Source organism: Macrobrachium nipponense, chromosome 31, assembly GCF_015104395.2.
Source record: "Macrobrachium nipponense isolate FS-2020 chromosome 31, ASM1510439v2, whole genome shotgun sequence".
Lineage (NCBI taxonomy): Eukaryota > Metazoa > Arthropoda > Malacostraca > Decapoda > Palaemonidae > Macrobrachium > Macrobrachium nipponense.
The window spans coordinates 31,690,045-31,712,285 of NC_061093.1; the positions used below are offsets into that span (position 1 = coordinate 31,690,045).

At 36.0% G+C, this 22,241-nt stretch overlaps 1 protein-coding gene across 2 annotated transcripts in view; it reads right to left on the reverse strand.

Annotated features, from left to right (window-relative positions):
• LOC135206744 (neprilysin-1-like) overlaps positions 1-22,241 on the reverse strand; it is a 684,073-nt gene that overhangs the window by 24,946 nt on the left and 636,886 nt on the right. For both annotated transcript variants that reach the window (XM_064238226.1, XM_064238227.1), the window contains exons 7-8: positions 8,647-8,870; positions 7,181-7,366 (exon numbers count right to left, since the gene is read on the reverse strand). In XM_064238226.1, the coding sequence (XP_064094296.1) occupies positions 7,181-7,366; positions 8,647-8,870 (410 nt within the window). The remainder of the gene's footprint in view (positions 1-7,180; positions 7,367-8,646; positions 8,871-22,241) is intronic.

Here is a 22,241-nt window from a genome sequence, read left to right on the forward strand (position 1 = left end):
ATGGTGCAGATCGTTGATGTTGTACGGTTGTAGTGCTTGGCCAGTTCCTTTACTCACATGCCTTGCTCATGCTTCTCGACGATTTCAAGCTTTATTTCGAGGGACATCATACTCCTCTTCTTGGTACTCGCACTACCACTTGCTTTCTTTGGTGCCATGGTTACAACAAAGTTAGAAGTTGCGATTTCACAGAATATCACAAACAAATGCAAAAAAACTGCGCGCAACGAATCTCAGTGTTTACTCTACCACATGTAGACAGTGAGAGAGAGAGAAAGGCTCAGAGATGGGATGCTATGACTCATACCCTCTGAGCTTCGCGCGCCTCGAAAATATGCACTTAGAGCTGCTGCGCGTGCCTCGAACTCGTACATTAAAATTCTGCTTGCGTGCTGAAGCAAAAAATTGTCCGAGCGACTGCTCGTATCTCGGAAAACTCGCACGTTGGTTCGCTCGTAGGTTGAGGTTCCACTGTATATATATATATATATATATATATATATATATATATATATATATATATAATATGGACTTTATCATGAGATATAGTACCTGCTTTGTCTTTTCCTGGACAATCCATCTCTTTGAAGCCGAAAATATCACACATCTCCGCCCATGCCTTGGCTTTTGCAATTTTATTGCTGTACTAGTCATTGCAGCATACATCCCATATTAATGGTCGGTTTTCGATTTCAATAATGAATCAATCTACATCGATTGTAACAATGGTATAATAATAATAATCAAAGAGCAAAATCGATGACGTGTTCTCACTGTCAACTATTGGTTAGCGGGCCAGATTCCACCGAGGCAACATGTAGCATGCGACAAGGCAACACCGTTGTTGCTTGTTGCATGCTATATGCTATGTTGACTCTTGAATGCCACAAGGCGTTTTCCACCAATTCAACAAAAACTAAGCCTTTGGTCAACACGATGTCTCAGCTGATGGTCGCACCATATAATCTTCTTCTTCTTCTTAATAATAATAATAATAATAATAATAATAATAATAATAATAATAATAATAATAATAATAATAATAATAATAATAATAGCAAAAAAGCTGCTGTAAACTATTTATACTAAAATACTACAAAAGAGGGCCGATAAACAATGACCCGTTACTCGAATGACTTATTTTGAAAAACCTAATATAAATTATTGCACAAAGCTACGATAACATTTGGAATAATGGAAATTGTTCATTTATGTACAATAAAAAGTCAAATATCCAACGCCGGCATTTCCTCCTTTAAAAAGAAATTGTGAAGAATGATTACTCACGACAGATAGAGAGAGAGAGAGAGAGAGAGAGAGAAGAGAGAGAGAGAGAGAGAGAGAGAATAGAAAAAGAAAGAGGGAATCTTCTCTACAAACCGACTGAGTCAGCAGTAGCAAGTTCTTGGTCTTTTTACTAGTTAAATTTTTCTGCTAATCCCCACAGTGCACGGTTATTCTATATCCCATAGAACAGCAAGTTCCCTATATTCTTTTATAAATTCTACGGCTTTTTCTTGCGACTAATTCATCTTGTTGCTTTCAGCATCGAATTCTTCCCGCGACTGGTGGGAAGGCGTTCAATAGGAGGCAACAGACTAAATCTTGTCGCATGCGTCGGGTTATACGGCAACAAGTTGCCATCTGTCGCATGCCACACAGTTGCGTGCTACATGTTGGTTTCTGTTGAATTGGTGGAAACACACTTAGCATATGCAACAGTGTAGCATAACACATGTTGCCAAAAAGTTGCCCCGGTGGAATCCTGTCTTTAGCCACGGCGGTTCGTCTACGCGGGCCAGTGGTAACTGGCAACACACAGTGTCCTGATGACGTTACCACTTGCTCAGCCACGTTTGCTTACAAGTGACCAAGGTGATTGCGCCTACTGCACCACTGCTTGCTTGGAGCAGTGATAATAACTTTGTATTAGGGGTGGTGGATGGTCGTGCCAGCAGTGGAGATTGATAATATTACTGGTGATAATTGATCATTTGATACTGGTTAATGTTATTGACGATGGCCAATACTGTTGATGGTGGTCAGTGGTGATGTTTGGTGAGGTCTTAAGGTAGGTGCTTCAACTTAGCCTACTATGATAACATACTCAAGGTGTCAATTTTCATGGCAACTGTACATGGAAGTTATGCGTTTACTTTAAACCATTATTACATTTTGGACTTGAAAATATCATTCTAATGTGTATGAACGGTTCTGACCCTCGTTTAATTAGCAAATTAGTACTTTTAGAGATCACGAGTCCCCTTATAGGTATACTCGCAATCCCACAATTCGAGAGACCACATTGGGAAACAGTTTTTTTTTTTTCGAAATGCAGAATGTGAAATACGCGGCCCTTAGTCCCATTGATAGTATCATTCAGATAAGTTTATGAAATTTGTTCAAATATCATGCACTAGGGCCAGGCAATGACCTGGTACCCCAAGTTAGGTTAGGTATGGTTGGTTAAGTCATTTGAGGACGAAACGACCATCAGTAACGCTCAAAGGACTCATTAAAACATAAGGAAGAATATTTTAGCAATCCAATTTTCGTCACTTGTACACACGTGACTTTTCTTTTTTTATTCATAAATATCAAACTATAAACATGGCTTAATATCCAGTTCACTATACCCTGGGAAAAACTTACACCTAAGGGGAATTATTACTGATGAACGCTTCGTTCTGGGCAGGATTGGGACAGTTTCTTTGTTTAGAAACGATGTTAGAGAGCAGCTACTTAGACCACCAGCAAATTGGGCATTAAACTATATTTGTAGTTTAATATACATACATACGTATATTTAATATATATATATATATATATATATATATATATATATATATATAATATATATATATATATATTATTATATATATATGAGTATATCTGTGTGAATGTCTTGCATTTTAATCACAGTGTTAGCATAAGTTGTGTATTCGCTCAAGTTGTATAATCAAGGATAAGTGTATAGACAATGTAAACACGGAAAATGCATACAATCTTTCTCTCCGTCCCCAACATTATCCTCTTCGTACACATGTAAAGAAGGTCACGCAGAAAAAAATAACGTTTGTATCAGAATGCCATCGGTGATTTATTGTTTAAGCTTAGAGCGCCGGAGGAGAGGGGGAGTGGGGGTTGGATTTCGTGTGGTCCGGAAAACTTGCTAATCTTAAACATTATCAGGGTTACACTTGATTTATATCAAAAGTATCCTGTTAGAGATGAAAATCATACTTTTTAAAAGGGAGTGAATGATTTGATGGCGTTCGGTTGAAAAAAACAAAAAACAAACAAAAAGTAACAGCCAAATTCACATGGAGATAATTGATATTACATTACTTACTTTTATAAGGACTTTATTTATGGTTCATTGGTTCTCCTTGTATTATGTTCGTCGCTCAGAAATGTCTCGTTTAGGGTGACAGTATCTGCCCCCTTTAATAATAATAATAATAATAAAAATAATAATAATAATAATAATAATAATAATAACAACGTAAAACTTATAATCACATGCGACAGAAAAATAGTTCGGCAGTCGTATCGATGTAATAAATTACTACATCAACCCGAATAGAGAATAATAATAATAATAATAATAATAATAATAATAATAATAATAATAATAATAATAATAATAATAATAATAATAATAATGATAAAATGAATCTTGATGATGGAAGAACATAGAACTACGAGAAAAACCATTCTGTTTACCAGCAACATCTAAGGGGAAAAAATCGCCTTTTCATGGTATTGCCCGTCGGAGCGTCCCTCTAGGGAGCACTTGCCCTTACGATCTTCCACTCCCCCCCCCCCTCCCCCGACCCCGACAAAGATCCATTAGGCGGCTTCGTGAAAACCTCGAGTGTTGAATTCGCATTTATCAGCGAAATAAATTTCCGACGTTGTACGTACCCCACTTACAGTTTGGAAGAAGAAGAAGAAGACAAGGCTATTGTTATATTATATATCATATACCATTGTTCATTTCCTTGTGAAATGAAAGCAGCTCATCAAGAGACTATTGTTTCTGTTTGTCTTTTTTTAAGCCTGTTCCTGAGAGAGAGAGAGAGAGAGAGAGAGGAGAGAGATGAGAGAGGAGAGAGAGAGAGAGAGAGAGGGAAATGTTGATCTATATAACCTATCTGATGAGGGTGTGATAAGCCTTGTGATCCGAAGGAAAGAGGCCCCACCCCCTCAAAAAAAATAAATAAATAAAGATGAAATCATCTTGGAAAAATGGAAACCTTATATATATTACAGGGAAGGAACACAATTTTCCCCTAGGGATTACGTCCCTAAGCCTTTGATCACATTCTTCATAGTCGCCTAAGATACCCTCTCTTCCTCGCTCTGAGTGTGTACGTGTGTGGATATATATATATATATATATATATATATATATATATATATATATATATATATATATATATATATATAAATATAATATATATATATAATATATATATATATATATATATATATATTATATATATATATATATATATACATACTACATTCATATACATACATGTGTCTGTGTAACAGTGGTGTTATATATATATATAGTATATATATATATATATATATATATATATATATATATACATACATATGTCTGTGTAACAGTGTGTGTATAATATATATATATATATATATATATATATATATATATATATATATATATATGTGTGTGTGTAATATATTTATTTATTAATTTATTTATTTATTTCATTTCACCGTCTCCTTTGTTATTAGATCTGATAAATCATTGTTGGAATCTATTTTAAGGAAACCCAAAAAGTAAATAACTCCAAGCATCAATGATATATAAATAGAGAGAGAGAGAGAGAGAGAGAGAGAGAGAGAGAGAGAGAGAGAGAGAGAGAGAGAGAGAGAGAGAGAGAGAGAGAGAGAGATCTTTTATGTTGAGATTAAACACCATTAAACTGGACCGCTCATAAAAACGAGAGACGAAAAAAAATGGAAGTAAAAGTTGACAAAATTAGGGTAGACCAAAAGAGCTCTCTAACAGTAATTAGTTTTTCATCCTGTCAACCTCCAGTGCTGAAACTTCGATGGCGGTTTCATCAAAGACTTCATTTTCTGGTGAAGAGGGTATATGAACACTCAACACTCGCGGTAGTACACTATACTCTGTTTTTTCCATCTGTCCATCCGCCTGTGGTGGTCGCGCATGGTAACACTGCGTCCTGGGCTTTAAATAGTTACGCTATGTGTAAGTTTTAGGTAAATAAAAGGATATCTTGGTGTACATTTGCAACTGAAAAGTGTTTTAATAATTTACTGTATGCGAATATTCGTTAATATTCGAAACAGGAAATTATTTAAAGACCGGGACGTAATGTTACCATGCGCAAACACCACAGGCGGATGGACAGATGAAAAAAAAAAAACAGTATAATTACTGCATACTCTCAGTAAAAACCATTACGTGAAATGGGTACCCTTGGTGCCTATAGTGCACTTCACGTGGTGCGCAATAGGCATTACTAAAGGTTCTTTGCGGCGTCTCCTCTGCCCCTAGCCGGGACCTCTTTCATTTCCTTTTATCGTACCTCCGTTCATACGATCTATCTTCCATGCGACTTTCCATCCTCTCTAACAATTTTTACATAGTGCAAATGAGAGGTTTTCCTCCTGTTACGCCTTTCAAGCCGTCTTACTGTCTATTACCCTTTCAGGGCTGAATGACCTTGTAGGTACCAGTGCTTAGCCATTGGCCTATATATATATATATATATATATATATATATATATATATATATATATATATATATATATATATATATATATATATTCCATTCCAACCTCTTTCTATTGTCAAATGAATGTGGTGCCTATATGCGTGTCTACGTTAGGTCATCTAAAAGCAACTGATCGCATATCCATATACTTTCGAATGTGACTTAACCGGATACTATTTAATTAGGAAAAATATAAATACAGCCTACGAGAGTATCACGTGAGACGCCAGAAATAGGACCAGATCAAAGTTATGATTCGCCTTAGCAATTTTATACCTTGATGGGCAGAGGAATGGGGTTCTTGGAACTATTTTGTTTATGTAAATGTCAAAAGTCGATCTGTCGTATTTACATTTTGGTAGTAAGTGATACAGGAATGCTAGATGTATTTTTTTTTTCTCTGGGGATTTTACACCTTGATAAGAAAACGATTAAGACTGATCAAGTATTTATCTTTAGTATTTTCCAGAGTGGAATAGCCTTACTATAGTAGATTCAAATCAACTGTGCATTTGACGTCTAGGCCAGTCCTTTACGACGCTCCTGATTGGCTGTTGATAAGCCAATCACAGTGCTGGAAACTCTCAGTCTCTCGAGAGAGTTCACATAAGCAGGATGTATGTTCCACTTCTCCTGAGGGATACTTTTGAAAGACTTATCCCTCATAGAGCTGGGACATACATCCTGCCTATGTGAACTCTCGAGAGAGACTGAGAGTTTCCAGCCCTGTGACTGGCTTATCAACAGCCAATCAGGAGCGTCGTAAGGGACTGGCATAGACATCGGATGCACGGTTGATGTGTATCTACTAAAGTAGCTACAATAGATTCATGCGAAGTTAAATTGATAGCTCGTTTGTAACTGGATGAAACACATGTTAAAAGTATAAGCTAACTAAATTTGAGGAACAGAGGAAGGCAATCAAATGCTGGGAATGATGTAATGAGTCAAAAGTTTTTAAGGAAATTCGTTGAATGTACGGAGAAATTGAGAAATAGTTGATGGTTTGGATAGATTTATCTGCAAAATATGTAATGGGTCCTGAGTAGAAGAATGGGAAGAATAGTAGATTTGTTTTAATTTTATGGTTCCGAACACTGATTCGATGGTCTTAAAGAGAATTTTTATGTTTCCTTCAATATACTATATATATTTATATATATATATATATATATATATATATATATATATTATATATTACATATATATATATACATATATATATATAATATATATATATATATATATATATATATATATATATATATATATATATACATAATATATTATCATATATATATATATATATATATATATATATATATATATATATATATATATATATATATATATGAAAGAATCTTATACAGTAAATGACTGCCTTCTTCGTGGGTACTTACCATCGCAAACTTGGTCTCGAACGCAATAAGTTCATCTATGTGTGAGGTATTTGGTGACTGTCCGCCGGCCAGCGAAGTAACGGTTTCTTCCATGAGTGCTCTGTAGGCCGATAAGTATCCAGCGTATTCCTCGTTGCTAGTGTTGAGGTAGTAATTTCTCGCTAACGCAGGTGATCCTTTGTAAAACTGCAACAGAATGGGCGAGTTATTCAGTGTAGAAGAACGTTTTGTAAGATCCTCGAGTGCTATTAGAGAATTAGTATGCGAGTATGTATGATATACATTTTTAAAAATTTCAGTAATAGGTGATTAAGCCGTTTATACTCAATGACTGTCTTTTGCATCTTCAGTAAAAAAAAAAGCTTAATCTGTCCTTCTTGTATAATGTAAAAGGTATACGTCTGAATTATTTACTAATTTTACTTATTCCTGTTTCTTTGATTAACACAGTAAAAAGTGTAAAGAAATCAGTCTCTAATTTTGGATGTTGACATGCACACGCATGAAATTACAAGCAACACTCCAAAATCATTAAAATAATAATAAAAAAAATTGTCTGCTGCAAGATTGCACTAATACGGGAAAGATGCATTTCTGATAACACTTCCTTGCAACAGATCATTATGGTATGCTTGATAGTTATATTAATATTCAAACGGTTTGAAGGCTTTTTATCAGCTACGTCGGTGTAAAACCAACAAAGACCAAAAGACTGAGATGAAATGGTTGGAATGGAAACGGGAATTGAGAGCCTCCCTAATTCCCAGAAGTTGGTAAATTTTTCCTCATTTGATTTTGAATAAAAGTGATAAACATAACTGTAATTCGACATCCATTGACCCTTCCTCGGTTATTAATACCACAGACTAAATGATACAGCACAGTATTATTTTAAGTATCAAAACTTTGACTGTCTTTACATGTTCTTGATTCATTATTTGTTTCAGAGTTAACATTATAGGATGCAAGTACGAATGTGTCTATAATATACTAAATGCAAGTCTTTAAGTTTTGATTTGAACTGACCTGAATGGTAGATCTGTGCGAGTATTCGTATCTGTCTCTACAAAATGAACACAATGAAACTACAGTTAGACGTTTATGATTAACTTAGTAACGATTACTAACTTAAATGACTAAGCAAAATGTTGATAAAGTTTATTCCAATACTTTTTTTTTAAATATAGATCAATGGTATATACATTCCGGTTCGTCCTTTAATTCCAATCATACTTTCCTCAGGAAATCACGCGGCGAATGGAGATCACACAGAAATCACTTAAAAGTCTTCCGCTTCAAGAAAATGAAAACCGCTCAAAACTTGTTACCTGTAATGTGTACATGCTAGAATTCCTTTCATCAGGAGTGATATACGAGTCTAGAAACGTGTGTACTTAATACAAGATCAGAAATCACTTTAAAAGTCTAGCGCTTCAAGAAAATGAAAACCGCTCAAAGCTTGTTACCTGTAAGGTGTACATGCTAGAATTCCTTTCATCAGGAGTGATATACGAGTCTAGAAACGTGTGTACTTGATACAAGGTCAGCTGTGCCAGAAGGCGTTCCAGGTTGTACTGCTCGTCGTTCCAGTCATCCGCTCCAACGAGAATGGGCCAGACCCCAAGCTGCTCGGCCGTTAGTAGGTCGAATATAGGAGAGTCTGCCATGTCTTTCTCATGGACTGTGAAACCTGGAAAGAGGTAGGTGAGTGCTTTCAGAACTTTTGAAAAATAATGTAAGTATACTATAATTTTTATTTTAAAAAAAGGTAGCTTAAGCCTACATTCGTTTTCTCTACAACAAACCAATTTATGCAGCTCCTTACACGCACAGAGAAGAACTAAATCATCACCTGTTTGTGGGAAGGTGAGCTTTCAGAACTTTTGAAAAATAATGTAAGGTATACAATGATTTTTATTTTAAAAAAAAGTGGCTTAGGCCTACATTCGTTTTTTCTCCAACAAACTAATTCTTTTTCTAGCTACTATGGGATTCAGGGCCTCTGTAACACGGTTTTTTCGCAATAACTTTTTATCTATGCATTTCATAATATAACGCTTATTCAGAATACATATTATATCAACACATAATTTTGAGTGTATTCTGCACTACGTAGGTTGAATAAATTTGGTACTTATAATGTAAAAGTGACCTTTTTTGAAGACGGGCCAACTTACTCAGAGAAAAGGTTTCGAACGCACTCTTTACGTAACTTATGACATCATTTCTTCCCTCTTTCTCGATGGATGATTGGCTATACGTAACGAAGGCTAAACCTCTGGCAACAATGACATACAAATTTAAATACAAGCAAAGCAGTACACCTTTATGAACTCTGGAACCTCTCCACTGATAATTGTCATAATAAAGAACCACAAAATCTGTTAATAAATACAAAAACACTTCGATTATTAGTCTAACTCCCAAAATAAGTTTCCAAGAAATTGATTGACAAGATGTAGGGAATAGTTGGTAATTACCAAAAACATAGTAGACAAGCTTGATTTGATAACTGCTATATCCAATGTCAAGCAATTTTTATTTATTGACTATCTACCTATTTACTGAAAAAAATAGCCGGTACCGTATATTGGCTTTAAACCTTCACCAATAATTATCGTCAGAATGGTGACTTCATGAGGCTCCACCCTCTTTCGCCTCGTTATAATTCAGGATAACACTGAAGGCTACCATGGGCATTGTTGGATTAGAAAATTTAACTTCTGGCTATAAAAACTAATTTCTCGAGTAGTTGTAAGAAGTGCTAAATGATCCTCAAGGATCCCAACAGTTGGTCTAAACGTTTAATTCATGTATTTATAATGCTATACTGTTGCTGGCACTACTGCTACAGTAGTATTACTACGATAGCACTGATACCCCACCCACATCTATGTATCGTTCCGCCTTTCATAAAGTCTTTGGGTTTCAGATCCGATGGAATTTCTGTCTGGTGGATGGGCGGGGCAACATTTAGTCAAAAGGTGTTTGTTTACCTTGCTTACGTAATGAATGTTTTTCGACTCTTGGCTCGTAATCATTGGCCATGGCGTCGGCTAGATCATTTTTACTCTATAAAATAAAAATTAAAACTATCGCGTTTAGGTTATTGATAATGCTGACAAAATTTGTGTGTGGTTGTAAAATATACATATGTCAACTTTCAGCTACATCCGATGCTTTGACAAGGAGTAAAGTCCAAAAAACCGTGTTACAGAGACCCTGAATCTCATAGTAGGTGCTTCGCTTTTGTTTTTCCTATCCTTTTTTTTTTAGATTTTTTTTAGAAAATAAGTTTAAAAAAATAAACTTTCCATGTTACTTGTCCTGTACTTCAAGTTAGATTTTTCCCCTGCCACATGACAGCCAGTATCTAAACTTACACAGAATTGTTTTTTTTTTTCAGTGCCATGCGTTTTTGTCTCTTACACCTCAGCCACGTATGCTCTGTTAATCCTTCTAAAACTTCATAAGCAGGTAAACAAAAATTTCCAGTTTATATTTACTTATTTGAGTCGACCAAAATATTCAAATTGAGCGCTCGCTTCTACTTTTGTTGTTGTTATTTTTTGTTTTGTTTTTGTTTTCCAAAGAATTAACAAAACAAGTATTTATAAGTATTGACGACTTTGCTCTTGAACGCTAGTCGTCTCATGGTTGCAAATATAATTAAAAATAGTAGTTGTCTTACAGTGTTTATATTTATACTACGTATTTGCGTACCGTTCATTGTTATCGCAGGTGTGCTAGCAAAATTATCATACCTATATTTCTTTAATCGTATTTTCATTCAGTATTTTCAACTCGTTTCGAAAGTTGGTCCTATATTCTTTTTACTCAGTCATCTCACATTTTCATTTTCTAAGAAGCAAAGCATTTCCTGTATTCTTGTATGATAACTTTTCTCTTTTGTCATCGTCTCATTTCCCTTCCAAATAACAGCGCCTTCTGAAAACAATTCCCTTATAATTCTGTCGTTCTTATTGCGCACCACTTTTGCTGAAATTAATTAAATTTGCTATATTAATTTTTATTGATTCTCTTTTTCATTCTTTTACGTCTCCTGCTTCTTCAACATCTTTTGTTGCTATTTTTTTCTTATATGTACCCAACCCATTTTTCCTGTACATATGCAATTAATTTAATTTTTTATATTAATTTTTATTTATTCTCTTTTTCATTCTTTTACGTGTCCTGCTTCTTCAACATCTTTTGTTGCTAATTTTTTTTGGTACCCAACCCACTGCAGCGTCTTGCCTTAAATTACCTTAGAAATCATAACCACTTTACCTACATCTATTTTCTTCAGATGTCCATCAGTAAAAAATGCAGTAAAACCGACTTAGTATTGTGATCTTTGAAGTTCGGATGTTTCTCTTATCACTTTCCTGTATACATATGCCCCTAGCTCATGTTCTCATTGATCGTAGTCCTGCCTGTTGAGAGATTATTAGTTTTATCGCTTTTATTTTTTGCCAGTACTGAATGAAGATGTATAAACTCTAAACTTCGCTACACACACACACACACACACACACATGCACACACACACACACACACACACACAGGGGCAAACGTATTTGATCATAAAACAGATTAACATGTTGAAAGTGAAGTACATATTCCCTTTCGGTTATGTAGACTGATCGCACGCAATGTAGACTTAGTGGCTAGATTTGGCCTGAGTGAAGCTCTCTAGAGTCTAGATAGTGTAAAGTGACTGTAAACACAAGCGAGAGCGCTTAAACCAGAATTACCCTCGGCTTCCTCTCGGGTTGTTTTAGTTCAACCAGTGTACCACACTTGGAGGTTTTGATTTAAATCGCGTTTTTTTCCATTCGGGTTGCAAAGTACGTTATAAATTTAATGAATAAAGACGTAAGAAGAGTAAAAACATATAACGCTTAACATTTAGGTAAGGATAATCCAAAACTAATTTTTTTTCCATTTACAGAATTTATCAAAGTACACTGCTGCCTCTCCTGTTCATATTAAGTATATTATAATCTTAATGTACCTGTTTGGTCCATTCTGTATACGCTAATAAAATAATAGGTAAAAAGGTTATAGGCAAATATAGCTGAACTGTCGGGGGATTAACAAACCACGAATTTTTTTTATTAATTTTACTGCACTTCCGCTTGGGCCACCTTGAGGAAAATATAAATATTAAAAATGAAGATTATTATCTTTGAACAGTCGAAGGAATAATACCCCTGGCGGCAATCTTTCATTCTGTTTACAGAATCCTTCAAAACACTATGCTTTTTACATGCTATACACACCAAATGATATAATCTTACCGCACTCCCGCCTCGTCGTACATTACGGGACTTTTGAGAAAGTTGGATTATTTATGAAAAATCTCAGCTCCCTAGTTTCAACATTAACAATGTGCCGGAGATTTACAACCAGAAAACTTCCTACGCGGGCGGGAGTAACCATTTTTTTTTTCATCTTTAATCCCGTTATCTATTTCGGTCATAACATACAAAGCTTAGAGAGCAGCAATGCTGCAAAAGGAATTCAGAGTTAATAAGATGTGAATCGTTCTTTGCATGCTTGGAATATATGTTTAAAGGGCTGACTGTATTTGTTTGTAATGCTAGGCAACAAAAGTCGGAAGTCTGGTCTCTGTTAAGCAATACGAAACGCGGGCACGCGCGCGTGTATGAATGGCCGGATATGGTTGTAACGCACGAAGGTTTTAGAAATAATCCGAAATAGAAATACATGGTGACCATTATATTCAGTGATAATAATAGCAACAGCGGTATGCCATTTTCTGCGGTTATATAATTTGCGTAGAAAGAGCTGACAAACTTTAAAGTAGGGTATTAAATGCCATAGAAATATATTAAGAATGGGCAGTTTATTTGTGGATTTATTAGTGTTCATATATCCCATTATGTTCAAGGGTTCCAAGACGTCTTTCCCATAAACTCCGGGATTCAGAAGCAGTGCTTCGAAAAATATTTACCTATGCATTAAGTCACCATCAGCAAATAAGAAGAACATTTATTTAAGCAGCTAAATATCAGTAATTCTCTCTCTCTCTCTCTCTCTCTCTCTCTCCTTCCTTCTTATGTGCTATTTCTCGTTTTCTTCTTCTCTTATTAAAATGCCTTCTTTTAGCTTACTTCCCTCACGAATATCCTTAGATCTCTCTCTCTCTCTCTCTCTCTCTCTCTCTCTCTCTCTCTCTCTCTCTCTCTCTCCTTCTCATGTCTTATTTCTCGTTTTCTTGTTCCCTTGTTAAAATGCCTTCTTTTAGGATAATTCCCTAACACATGAAAATCCTTAAATATCGACCGTGGAGTCTCTCTCTCTCTCTCTCTCTCTCTCTCTCTCTCTCTCTCTCTCTCTCTCTCTCTCTTCTAATTATTCTTCTTGCTTCTCTCATTAAAATATCTGTTCCCCACACCGCTCTCCTCACATACATCCTTCGGTATCGGCCGAGAAAGGAGTCTTTTTGAGACAATCACAAGAGCGCCGCAATATCTAGACCACATCTGGGACGGACACAATGCCATGAGGAATAATGCAGTCACTCGACTTCCCTCTCAGCAATGAAACAAGAAATAAAACGTCTCTGAGAAGAAAAATGTTCAGGAAAAAGAGGTCGGGCGATGGGGGCAGTATCTTCCCGGAAAAGAATGAAAGAGAGGGAGAGAGAGAGAGAGAAAAAAAAAGAACCCGAGATAGCGAAAGGGGTGTATATATATATATTACTGACCTGAGGAAATGTGGACGGCGAGAAAGAGTATGTTTCATGCAATTCTTTTCATTTTTTTCACATTTCACGACTATCGGATTTATGATTTTTTCACCTTTTATCTATTTTATGTTTTTTTTACATCTGAATAGTCAGTGGAAATGCAGCAGCTGCGGAAAAGAAACTCTTGAAGAAATAAACGTCGTTATTGCCGGGTCAACGGGTTTGCTTCCTTATACCGTAGCCTACCTCCCTCCTGGTCAAAGGTTCGCCTGACTTCCTGACTATATTATGTTGCCCAGGTTTTAGAATGAAAACTTTTGAAGTTCACCGCCATCGATTATAGTTAGGGATCCCTCCAAGCACAAAAGTAAACGCTGTGACTAACCGTAACCAACAATGAGAGCGTAGCAAACGGGGAGAGGAATTTGCTTTTCGTTGCCTGCTTTGCAACTTTTACGTCTCGTAGTTACTTGTGTCAGAAGTTTATCGAGTGATCGAGAGTTGATGTCACGTTTTCGTTGAAAATGTCAGAAATGCTCTCTCTCTCTCTCTCTCTCTCTCTCTCTCTCTCTCTCTCTCTCTCTCTCTCTCTGCTCTCTCTTATTTCTCTTTTCGTTTTCTTCTCTTATTAAAATGCCTTCTTTTAGCTCACTTCCCTTACGAATATCCTTAGATATCGGTCGCGGAGTCAGTCTCTCTCTCTCTCTCTCTCTCTCTCTCTCTCTCTCTCTCGAGTGATCGAGAGTTGATGTCACGTTTTCGTTGAAAATGTTAGAAATGCTAGTTTACTTTGATGTTAATTTTACTCTGAAATGATAATAGTTTATGAAACACCCTACTGTTTACGGTATTAGGAGTTTTGTTTATCGCATTACATTCCTAATGGAGATGTTTATAAAAGTATACTTAAAACACATCTCAATTTTTCTTTCATAAAGCTCCTTTCTACTTAGTTTTTTTAATTTCATTTTTTTGTAAATGAACACACCCATGACAATATGGTGATGTTATTCTCAGTTTCTCATGATTATGAAAAAATATAAACACTTATAGAAAGCTTTATTGTAATAGAGAGTACATTTCAAGGGTTAATACATAGTTATCATGTCTTCGAAAGTGCTATCTGCAGATTTCATTGACAAATGATCATACTCTACTCCTGGATCAAAACCTAAATAATTAAATGTGAAAAAGATAATTCTGCTTACGAAATCAATTCAAATCATAAAAAGGCAGACTTCGACCCGCGAACCCTCCTACCAGAATTCACGTACATGAACACAGACACAAACTCACATACGCACAGCCGGTATCGGAATGTGCATCAGAAACCTTATGTCACATCCTCCACATAAACACATACGTACACCCTATATACATACACAGTGCATCAGTCCTTGGAAAACGTCTTAAATGTAAGAAAGGAAGCCTGTTATGATTTATACCCAGGGGAAAGGGAAAGGGGAGGGGGAGGAGTGGGGAGGGGGAGAAGGAAGAGGGGAGGTATTTGTGTTGACAGTCCGACTGAGAGTTCTACTTTTTTCATGCGAACTTCACTCTTCGGACAGTAGTGGGGTGGACTGACCAAGCCGAGTGGTGACTGTCCCTCTTATCCAGGTATTACATTGCTGTTTGTTCCTTTTATTCAGGTACCATTGTGATGGCTACTTTTTATCCAGAAATTACTGTTTTGATTGCCCCCTTTTATCCAGGTATTACAGTTCTGTCTGTCCCTTTTATCTAGCTATTACTGTGGTGACTGTCTTCTATCTAGGTATGACTGTTCTGTCTAGCACCTCTAACCAGGTATTACTGTACTGTCTGTTCCTTTTATGCAGGTATTACTGTGGCGACTATCTATTTTATCCGGGTATTACTATGCTGTCTGTTCCCTTTAACCAGGTATTACTGTGCTCTCTGTCCTTTTATCCACGAATTACTGTGGTAACTGTCCCTTATATCCAAGTATTACTGTTCTGTTAGTCCATTTTATCCAGACATTATTGTTGTGATTGTCCCTTTTATCCAGGTATTACTGTAATGATTGTCCCTTTTATCCAGGTATTACTGTTAAGACTGTCCCTTTTATCCAGGTATTATTCTGGTGACTGAAAAGCATTTTCATTAATACACTTCTATGGTCTCGAGTACATGAAATGAGATATGATATACCCGTAGAGTTTACCACATACCAGGGAACCGGGCACAGATTTGAAACTGTACCCTATTATCTAAGTTGGGTCAACTTATGGTCAAGTGCCAAATGTTATCTAGATCGTTCAAGCGGTTCTGATTCCTATACCGCACTAACATACAAACATTTACTTTTATATTTAAGACATTATATATATATATATATATATATATATATATGTATATATATATATCTAATAAAAGGAGCCCATAAAAACACCAAAATGTAGAGAAAAGTACTATATTTCAGAGACTGCTGTCTCTCTCTTCAGGTATATGAATGAGAAAAGTTTACAGAAAAGGTGGTATTTATACCAAGAGATTCGTCCACAAGTAAGCCAATTTAGGTCACCCCCGCTGATAATCCTCCTTTAATCTTCTTAAGCGTTGGTTGAATGAACACTGCGTCGACGATATCTGATATCCAATTCCCTTTTGAGATGTTCATTACCTGCTTCTCTTTTATTAAGGCCGATTCCATCATTTGACTCTTGTACCGGCAGTTGCTGCTATAAATTACACGTGACATATTCCAGTTTATTCTATGGTTATGTTCATTTATATGGTTGAAAATAGCCGAGTTCTGTTGTCCATACCTAACTGACCGTTTGTGTTGTATTAATCTCTGGGGAAGTGATTTACCTGTAATCCGATGTAAGATTGGTCACAGTCCTGGCATGGGATCTCATATACCCCAGAGTCTTTGGGAGATGTCTTTTGTTGGACGTTAATCAGGGATTTGGCTAAGGTATTTGGGTAGGTAAATGCAAAAGGGTTGGATTTCCCAAGGGTGTGAGTTACTCTCTTAATCGTCTCCAGGTGGGGAATTTTTATTTTATTGTTGGGTGTGTCTCTGGTCTTGTCTTTAAGGGGTCGGTAGAAAATTACGTTTGCTTTTTGAATTGCTTTCTCAATTATATGGTCAGGATACTTTAAAGATGAAAGTTGCTTGCGAATTAGTTCAAATTCTTTTTCCAGGAAATCTGGGGAACAAATTCGTAAGGCTCTTAAGAATAGGTTGCTAGCTACACCTATCTTGATAGTATTGTCATGATAGCTAAAGTAGTGAATATATGAAAGTGAGAACGTTGGTTTTTCTGTATATGGGTAAATTTGTATTCTGTCGTGTCTCTGATTATTAAAACATCAAGAAAAGGAATTTTGTTGTCTGTTTCCCATTCAACTTTAAATTTGATGCTGGGCACTAATGCGTTTAATTTTGAGAGGAATTCATTAAAATTACCCACTTATTATCCAAAATGTTAGTATGTCATCCACGTATCTCATCCACAGCATGTTTTTGGGTTTTATTGCATTTATTACTGTAGTTTCAAAGTATTCCATGTACAGATTGGCTAAAATAGGACTTAAAGGACTACCCATACTACATCCGAATTTTTGCTTGTAGAATGATTCCCCGAATAACGTATTTTCATTCGGGGAATCATTCTACAAGCAAAAATTCGGGTGTAGTCCTTTAAGTCCTATTTTAGCCAATCTGTACATGGAATACTTTGAAACTACAGTAATAAATGCAATAAAACCCAAAAACATGCTGTGGATGAGATACGTGGATGACATACTAACATTTTGGGATAATAAGTGGGGTAATTTTAATGAATTCCTCTCAAAATTAAACGCATTAGTGCCCAGCATCAAATTTAAAGTTGAATGGGAAACAGACAACAAAATTCCTTTTCTTGATGTTTTAATAATCAGAGACACAACAGAATACAAATTTACCAACGTTCTCACTTTCATATATTCACTACTTTAGCTATCATGACAATACTATCAAGATAGGTGTAGCTAGCAACCTATTCTTAAGAGCCTTACGAATTTGTTCCCCAGATTTCCTGGAAAAAGAATTTGAACTAATTCGCAAGCAACTTTCATCTTTAAAGTATCCTGACCATATAATTGAGAAAGCAATTCAAAAGCAAATGTAATTTTCTACCGACCCCCTAAAGACAAGACCATAGACACACCCAACAATAAAATAAAAATTCCCCACCTGGAGACAATTAAGAGAGTAACTCACACCCTTGGGAAATCCAACCCTTTTGCATTTACCTACCCAAATACCTTAGCCAAATCCCTGATTAAAGTCCAACAAAAGACATCTCCCAAAGACTCTGGGGTATATGAGATCCCATGCCAGGACTGTGACCAATCTTGCATCGGATTTACAGGTAAATCACTTCCCCAGAGATTAATACAACACAAACGGTCAGTTAGGTATGGACAACAGAACTCGGCTATTTTCAACCATATAAATGAACATAACCATAGAATAAACTGGAATATGTCACATGTAATTTATAGCAGCAACCTGCGGTACAAGAGTCAAATGATGGAATCGGCCTTAATAAAAGAGAAGCAGGTAATGAACATCTCAAAAGGGAATTGGATATCAGATATCGTCGACGCAGTGTTCATTCAACCAACGCTTAAGAAGATTAAAGGAGGATTATCAGTGGGGGTGACCTAAATTGGCTTACTTGTGGACGAATCTCTTGGTATAAATACCACCTTTTCTGTAAACTTTTCTCATTCATATACCTGAAGAGAGAGACAGCAGTCTCTGAAATATAGTACTTTTCTCTCTACATTTTGGTGTTTTTATGGGCTCCTTTTATTAGATGGAATTCTGTTGTTACAGAACATTTTTACCAGTCATATATATATATATATATATATATATATATATATATATATATATATATATATATATATATATATATATATATATATATATATATATATGTGTGTGTGTGTGTGTGTGTGTGTGTGTAGAATCTACTGGTCACTTTTTTAACGGATACATATGCAATTGTAATAGCCACAATGCCTTCTTAACTTCTTGAATTCTTTGCTCTTTTCCGGATACGCTTGTCATTACAAAGCCTGAAGATCCAAGTTCAAAGAAATTTGAAGAAATTATGATGTCCGGTACGGGAAACGAACCCAGGTCCCATAATCACAAAGAGGTCACGTGGTCAGATCGGCAACGTGACCTCTTTGTGATTATGGGACCTGGGTTCGTTTCCCGGTACCGGACGTCACAATTTCTTTAAATTTCTCTGAACTTTGATCTTCAGGCTTTGTAGTGACAAGCGTATCCAAAAAAAGAGCAAAGAATTTAAGAAGTTAAGTGGGCATTGTGGCTATTACAGTTATAATATATATATAATATATATATATATATATATATATATAATATATATATATATAATACTCTTGCAAAATAGACTGAAGTAAACAAGCTTCTTCTCCCTCTTTTGAGACTTCCTCTCAGAAGCTCCGCCTGATAAAACACTTCTTACTTTCCGTGGCACAGTGAGTCTCACGAAATGAAGTCAAGGATTCGCTTTTACCAACCCGGAAAGCTTCGTCGGGGGAGTGTAGATGGAGGGGGGGGGGGGAGGATTAAGGGTGGGGGAGGGGTACCCAGAAAAAGAGAGGCTGAAAGGATGACCGTATTAGAGATCATACATCACCCGTCGTTTCCGATATGGCTGCCACAGACGGATCTCTCTCTCTCTCTCTCTCTCTCTCTCTCTCTCTCTCTCTCTCCCCATCCGAGTCATCTGAGGAATGTCTGTATTTATAGCTGACGTATCTGTCGAAATGGAAATGCGCGTCTTTTCACGTTCTTGTAATGAACAAAAAAAAAAAAAAAAAAAAAGGACGACAGCTCCGTAAAAAGACGGAAGATCAAAGGCAACTCCAGAGACATGGAGAGCTATTGATAAGAAATTGGAGGATGCCGATATGGAGATAAGAAACGCCGGGTTCAAGGAAAGGATAACGAGAAAAGAGATAAGATCTTTGATGGAGGAGGTGGATTTGTAATACCATATTTAGAATCTTTCGAAATGCCAGTGGATTAAGGGCAAATCCCGTAGGTATTAACATACTTTCTTAAACACTGGAATTTCGTTAGGGAACTCTCCTGTAGCCGGATTTGATTATATGTATATATATATATATATATATGTATATATATATATGTATATATATATATATATATATTATATATATATATATATATATATATATATATATATATATATATATTATATATATATATATATAATATATATATATATATATATATATATATATATATTATCAGCTCAGTGCCCTGCTATAGCTAAAACCAGAGGAAGACTAAAATGCTAAAGATTGTATGCTGTATGCGTGTGAGCACAGCGCAGAATGGAAGAATTATACGCGATAGTTGATTTGTTTCATTAAAGCTGGATATTTGTGGTTTATTGAGAGATAGGTAAAAAGGATTATATGCCGGCATTTGAAGAACAAAGTACTTGGGTGTGGGGTTACTGGACGGAGTAGGACTAGAAAAGGGTGGTAGAGCTTGTAGTGGCTGAACCACTCTGAAGACAGGTGAATTTATATGTACTGCTTTTGAAGACAGAAGAAACTGTCGTAGTGGTGAATATGCGTAGTGTAGGAATGGACAAGAATTATACGTAGTCTACGAATGGACAAGAATAATACGTAGTCTAAGAATGGACAAGAATTATAAGTAGTTTAGGAATGAACAAGAATTATATGTAATCTAGGAATGAACAAGAATTATACGTAGTCTAGGAATGAACAAGAATGATATGTAGTCCAGGAATGGACAAGAATTATATGTAGTCTAGGAATGGACAAGAATTATAAGTAGTCTAGGAATGGACAAGAATTATAAGTAGTCTAGGAATGGACAAGAATTATACGTAGTCTAGCAATGAACAAGAATTATATGTAGTCTAGGAATGAACAAGAATTATAAGTAGTCTAGGAATGGGCAAGAATTATAAGTAGTCTAGGAATGGGCAAGAATTATACATAGTCTAGGAATGAACAATAGTTATATGTAGTCTAGGAATGGACAAGAATTATACATAGTCTAGGAATGGACAAGAATTATAAGTAGTCTAGGAATGGACAAGAATTATATGTAGTCTAGGAATTTGACAAGAATTATACGTAGTTTAGGAATAGACAAGAAGTATATGTAGTCTAGGAATTAGGAATGGACAAGAATTATAAGTAGTCTAGCAATGAACAAGAATTATATGTAGTCTAGGAATGAACAAGAATTATAAGTAGTCTTGGAATGGGCAAGAATTATAAGTAGTCTAGGAATGGGCAAGAATTATACGTAGTCTAGGAATGAACAATAGTTATATGTAGTCTAGGAATGGACAAGAATTGTACGTAGTCTAGGAATGGACAAGAATTATACGTAGTCTAGGAATGGGCAACAATTATACGTAGTCTAGGAATGGACAAGAATTATAAGTAGTCTAGGAATGGACAAGAATTATAAGTAGTCTAGGAATGGACAAAAATTATAAGTAGTCTAGGAATGGACAAGAATTAGAGTGGAATGGGCTAAATTTGAGAGTGCCTGAAGCTGTGATGAGTGGCTTTGAAAAAAAAAAAAAGGTGGTAGTGCTAGGTGACTTAAATGCAAGGGAGAATTGTTAAAGAGAAAAGGGGACGATGATGATTGTAAGCATGGGGTCCCAGGGGTAAATGAGAAAGAGAAAATAACGCAGAATATCTTAATAAATTATTTGGTGGCGTATTGTAGATAGGATTATGGGTTGATGGATGGATGTTATGGTGAGGAATCGCTACTCGTATTCTCCAAGAATAAGTTGAGTAAATATTCGAGGAAAACAGAAGCAGAGAACGAGTAATTTACGGTCTGACAGTAAGAGACGAGGCACAATCGCGAATCAGCGCCTCGGTGACGTGGTCGGTATGGTGTTGGCGTGCCACCTCGGTGGCCGCGATTTCGATTCTCGTGCATTCCATTGAGGTGTGGGCGATGTGTATTTCTGGTGACAGAAGTTCACTCTCGACGTCGTTCGGAAGTCACGTAAAGACGTTGGTCCTGTTGCTGAATAACCACTGGTTCCATGCAACGTAAAAACACCATACAAACAAACAAAACAATCGCGAATCCTTTTTGTAATAAAAGAGAAAATAACATTGATAATAAGGAAGAGGAAATGTGGAACGACTGCGATAAAACGTGATATCCATTTATTCATCTTAAAGTTATCCAGTTCAACGTGATCAAATACACGAAATGGGTGAGCAAACAGGTCAAGAATATATTCGACG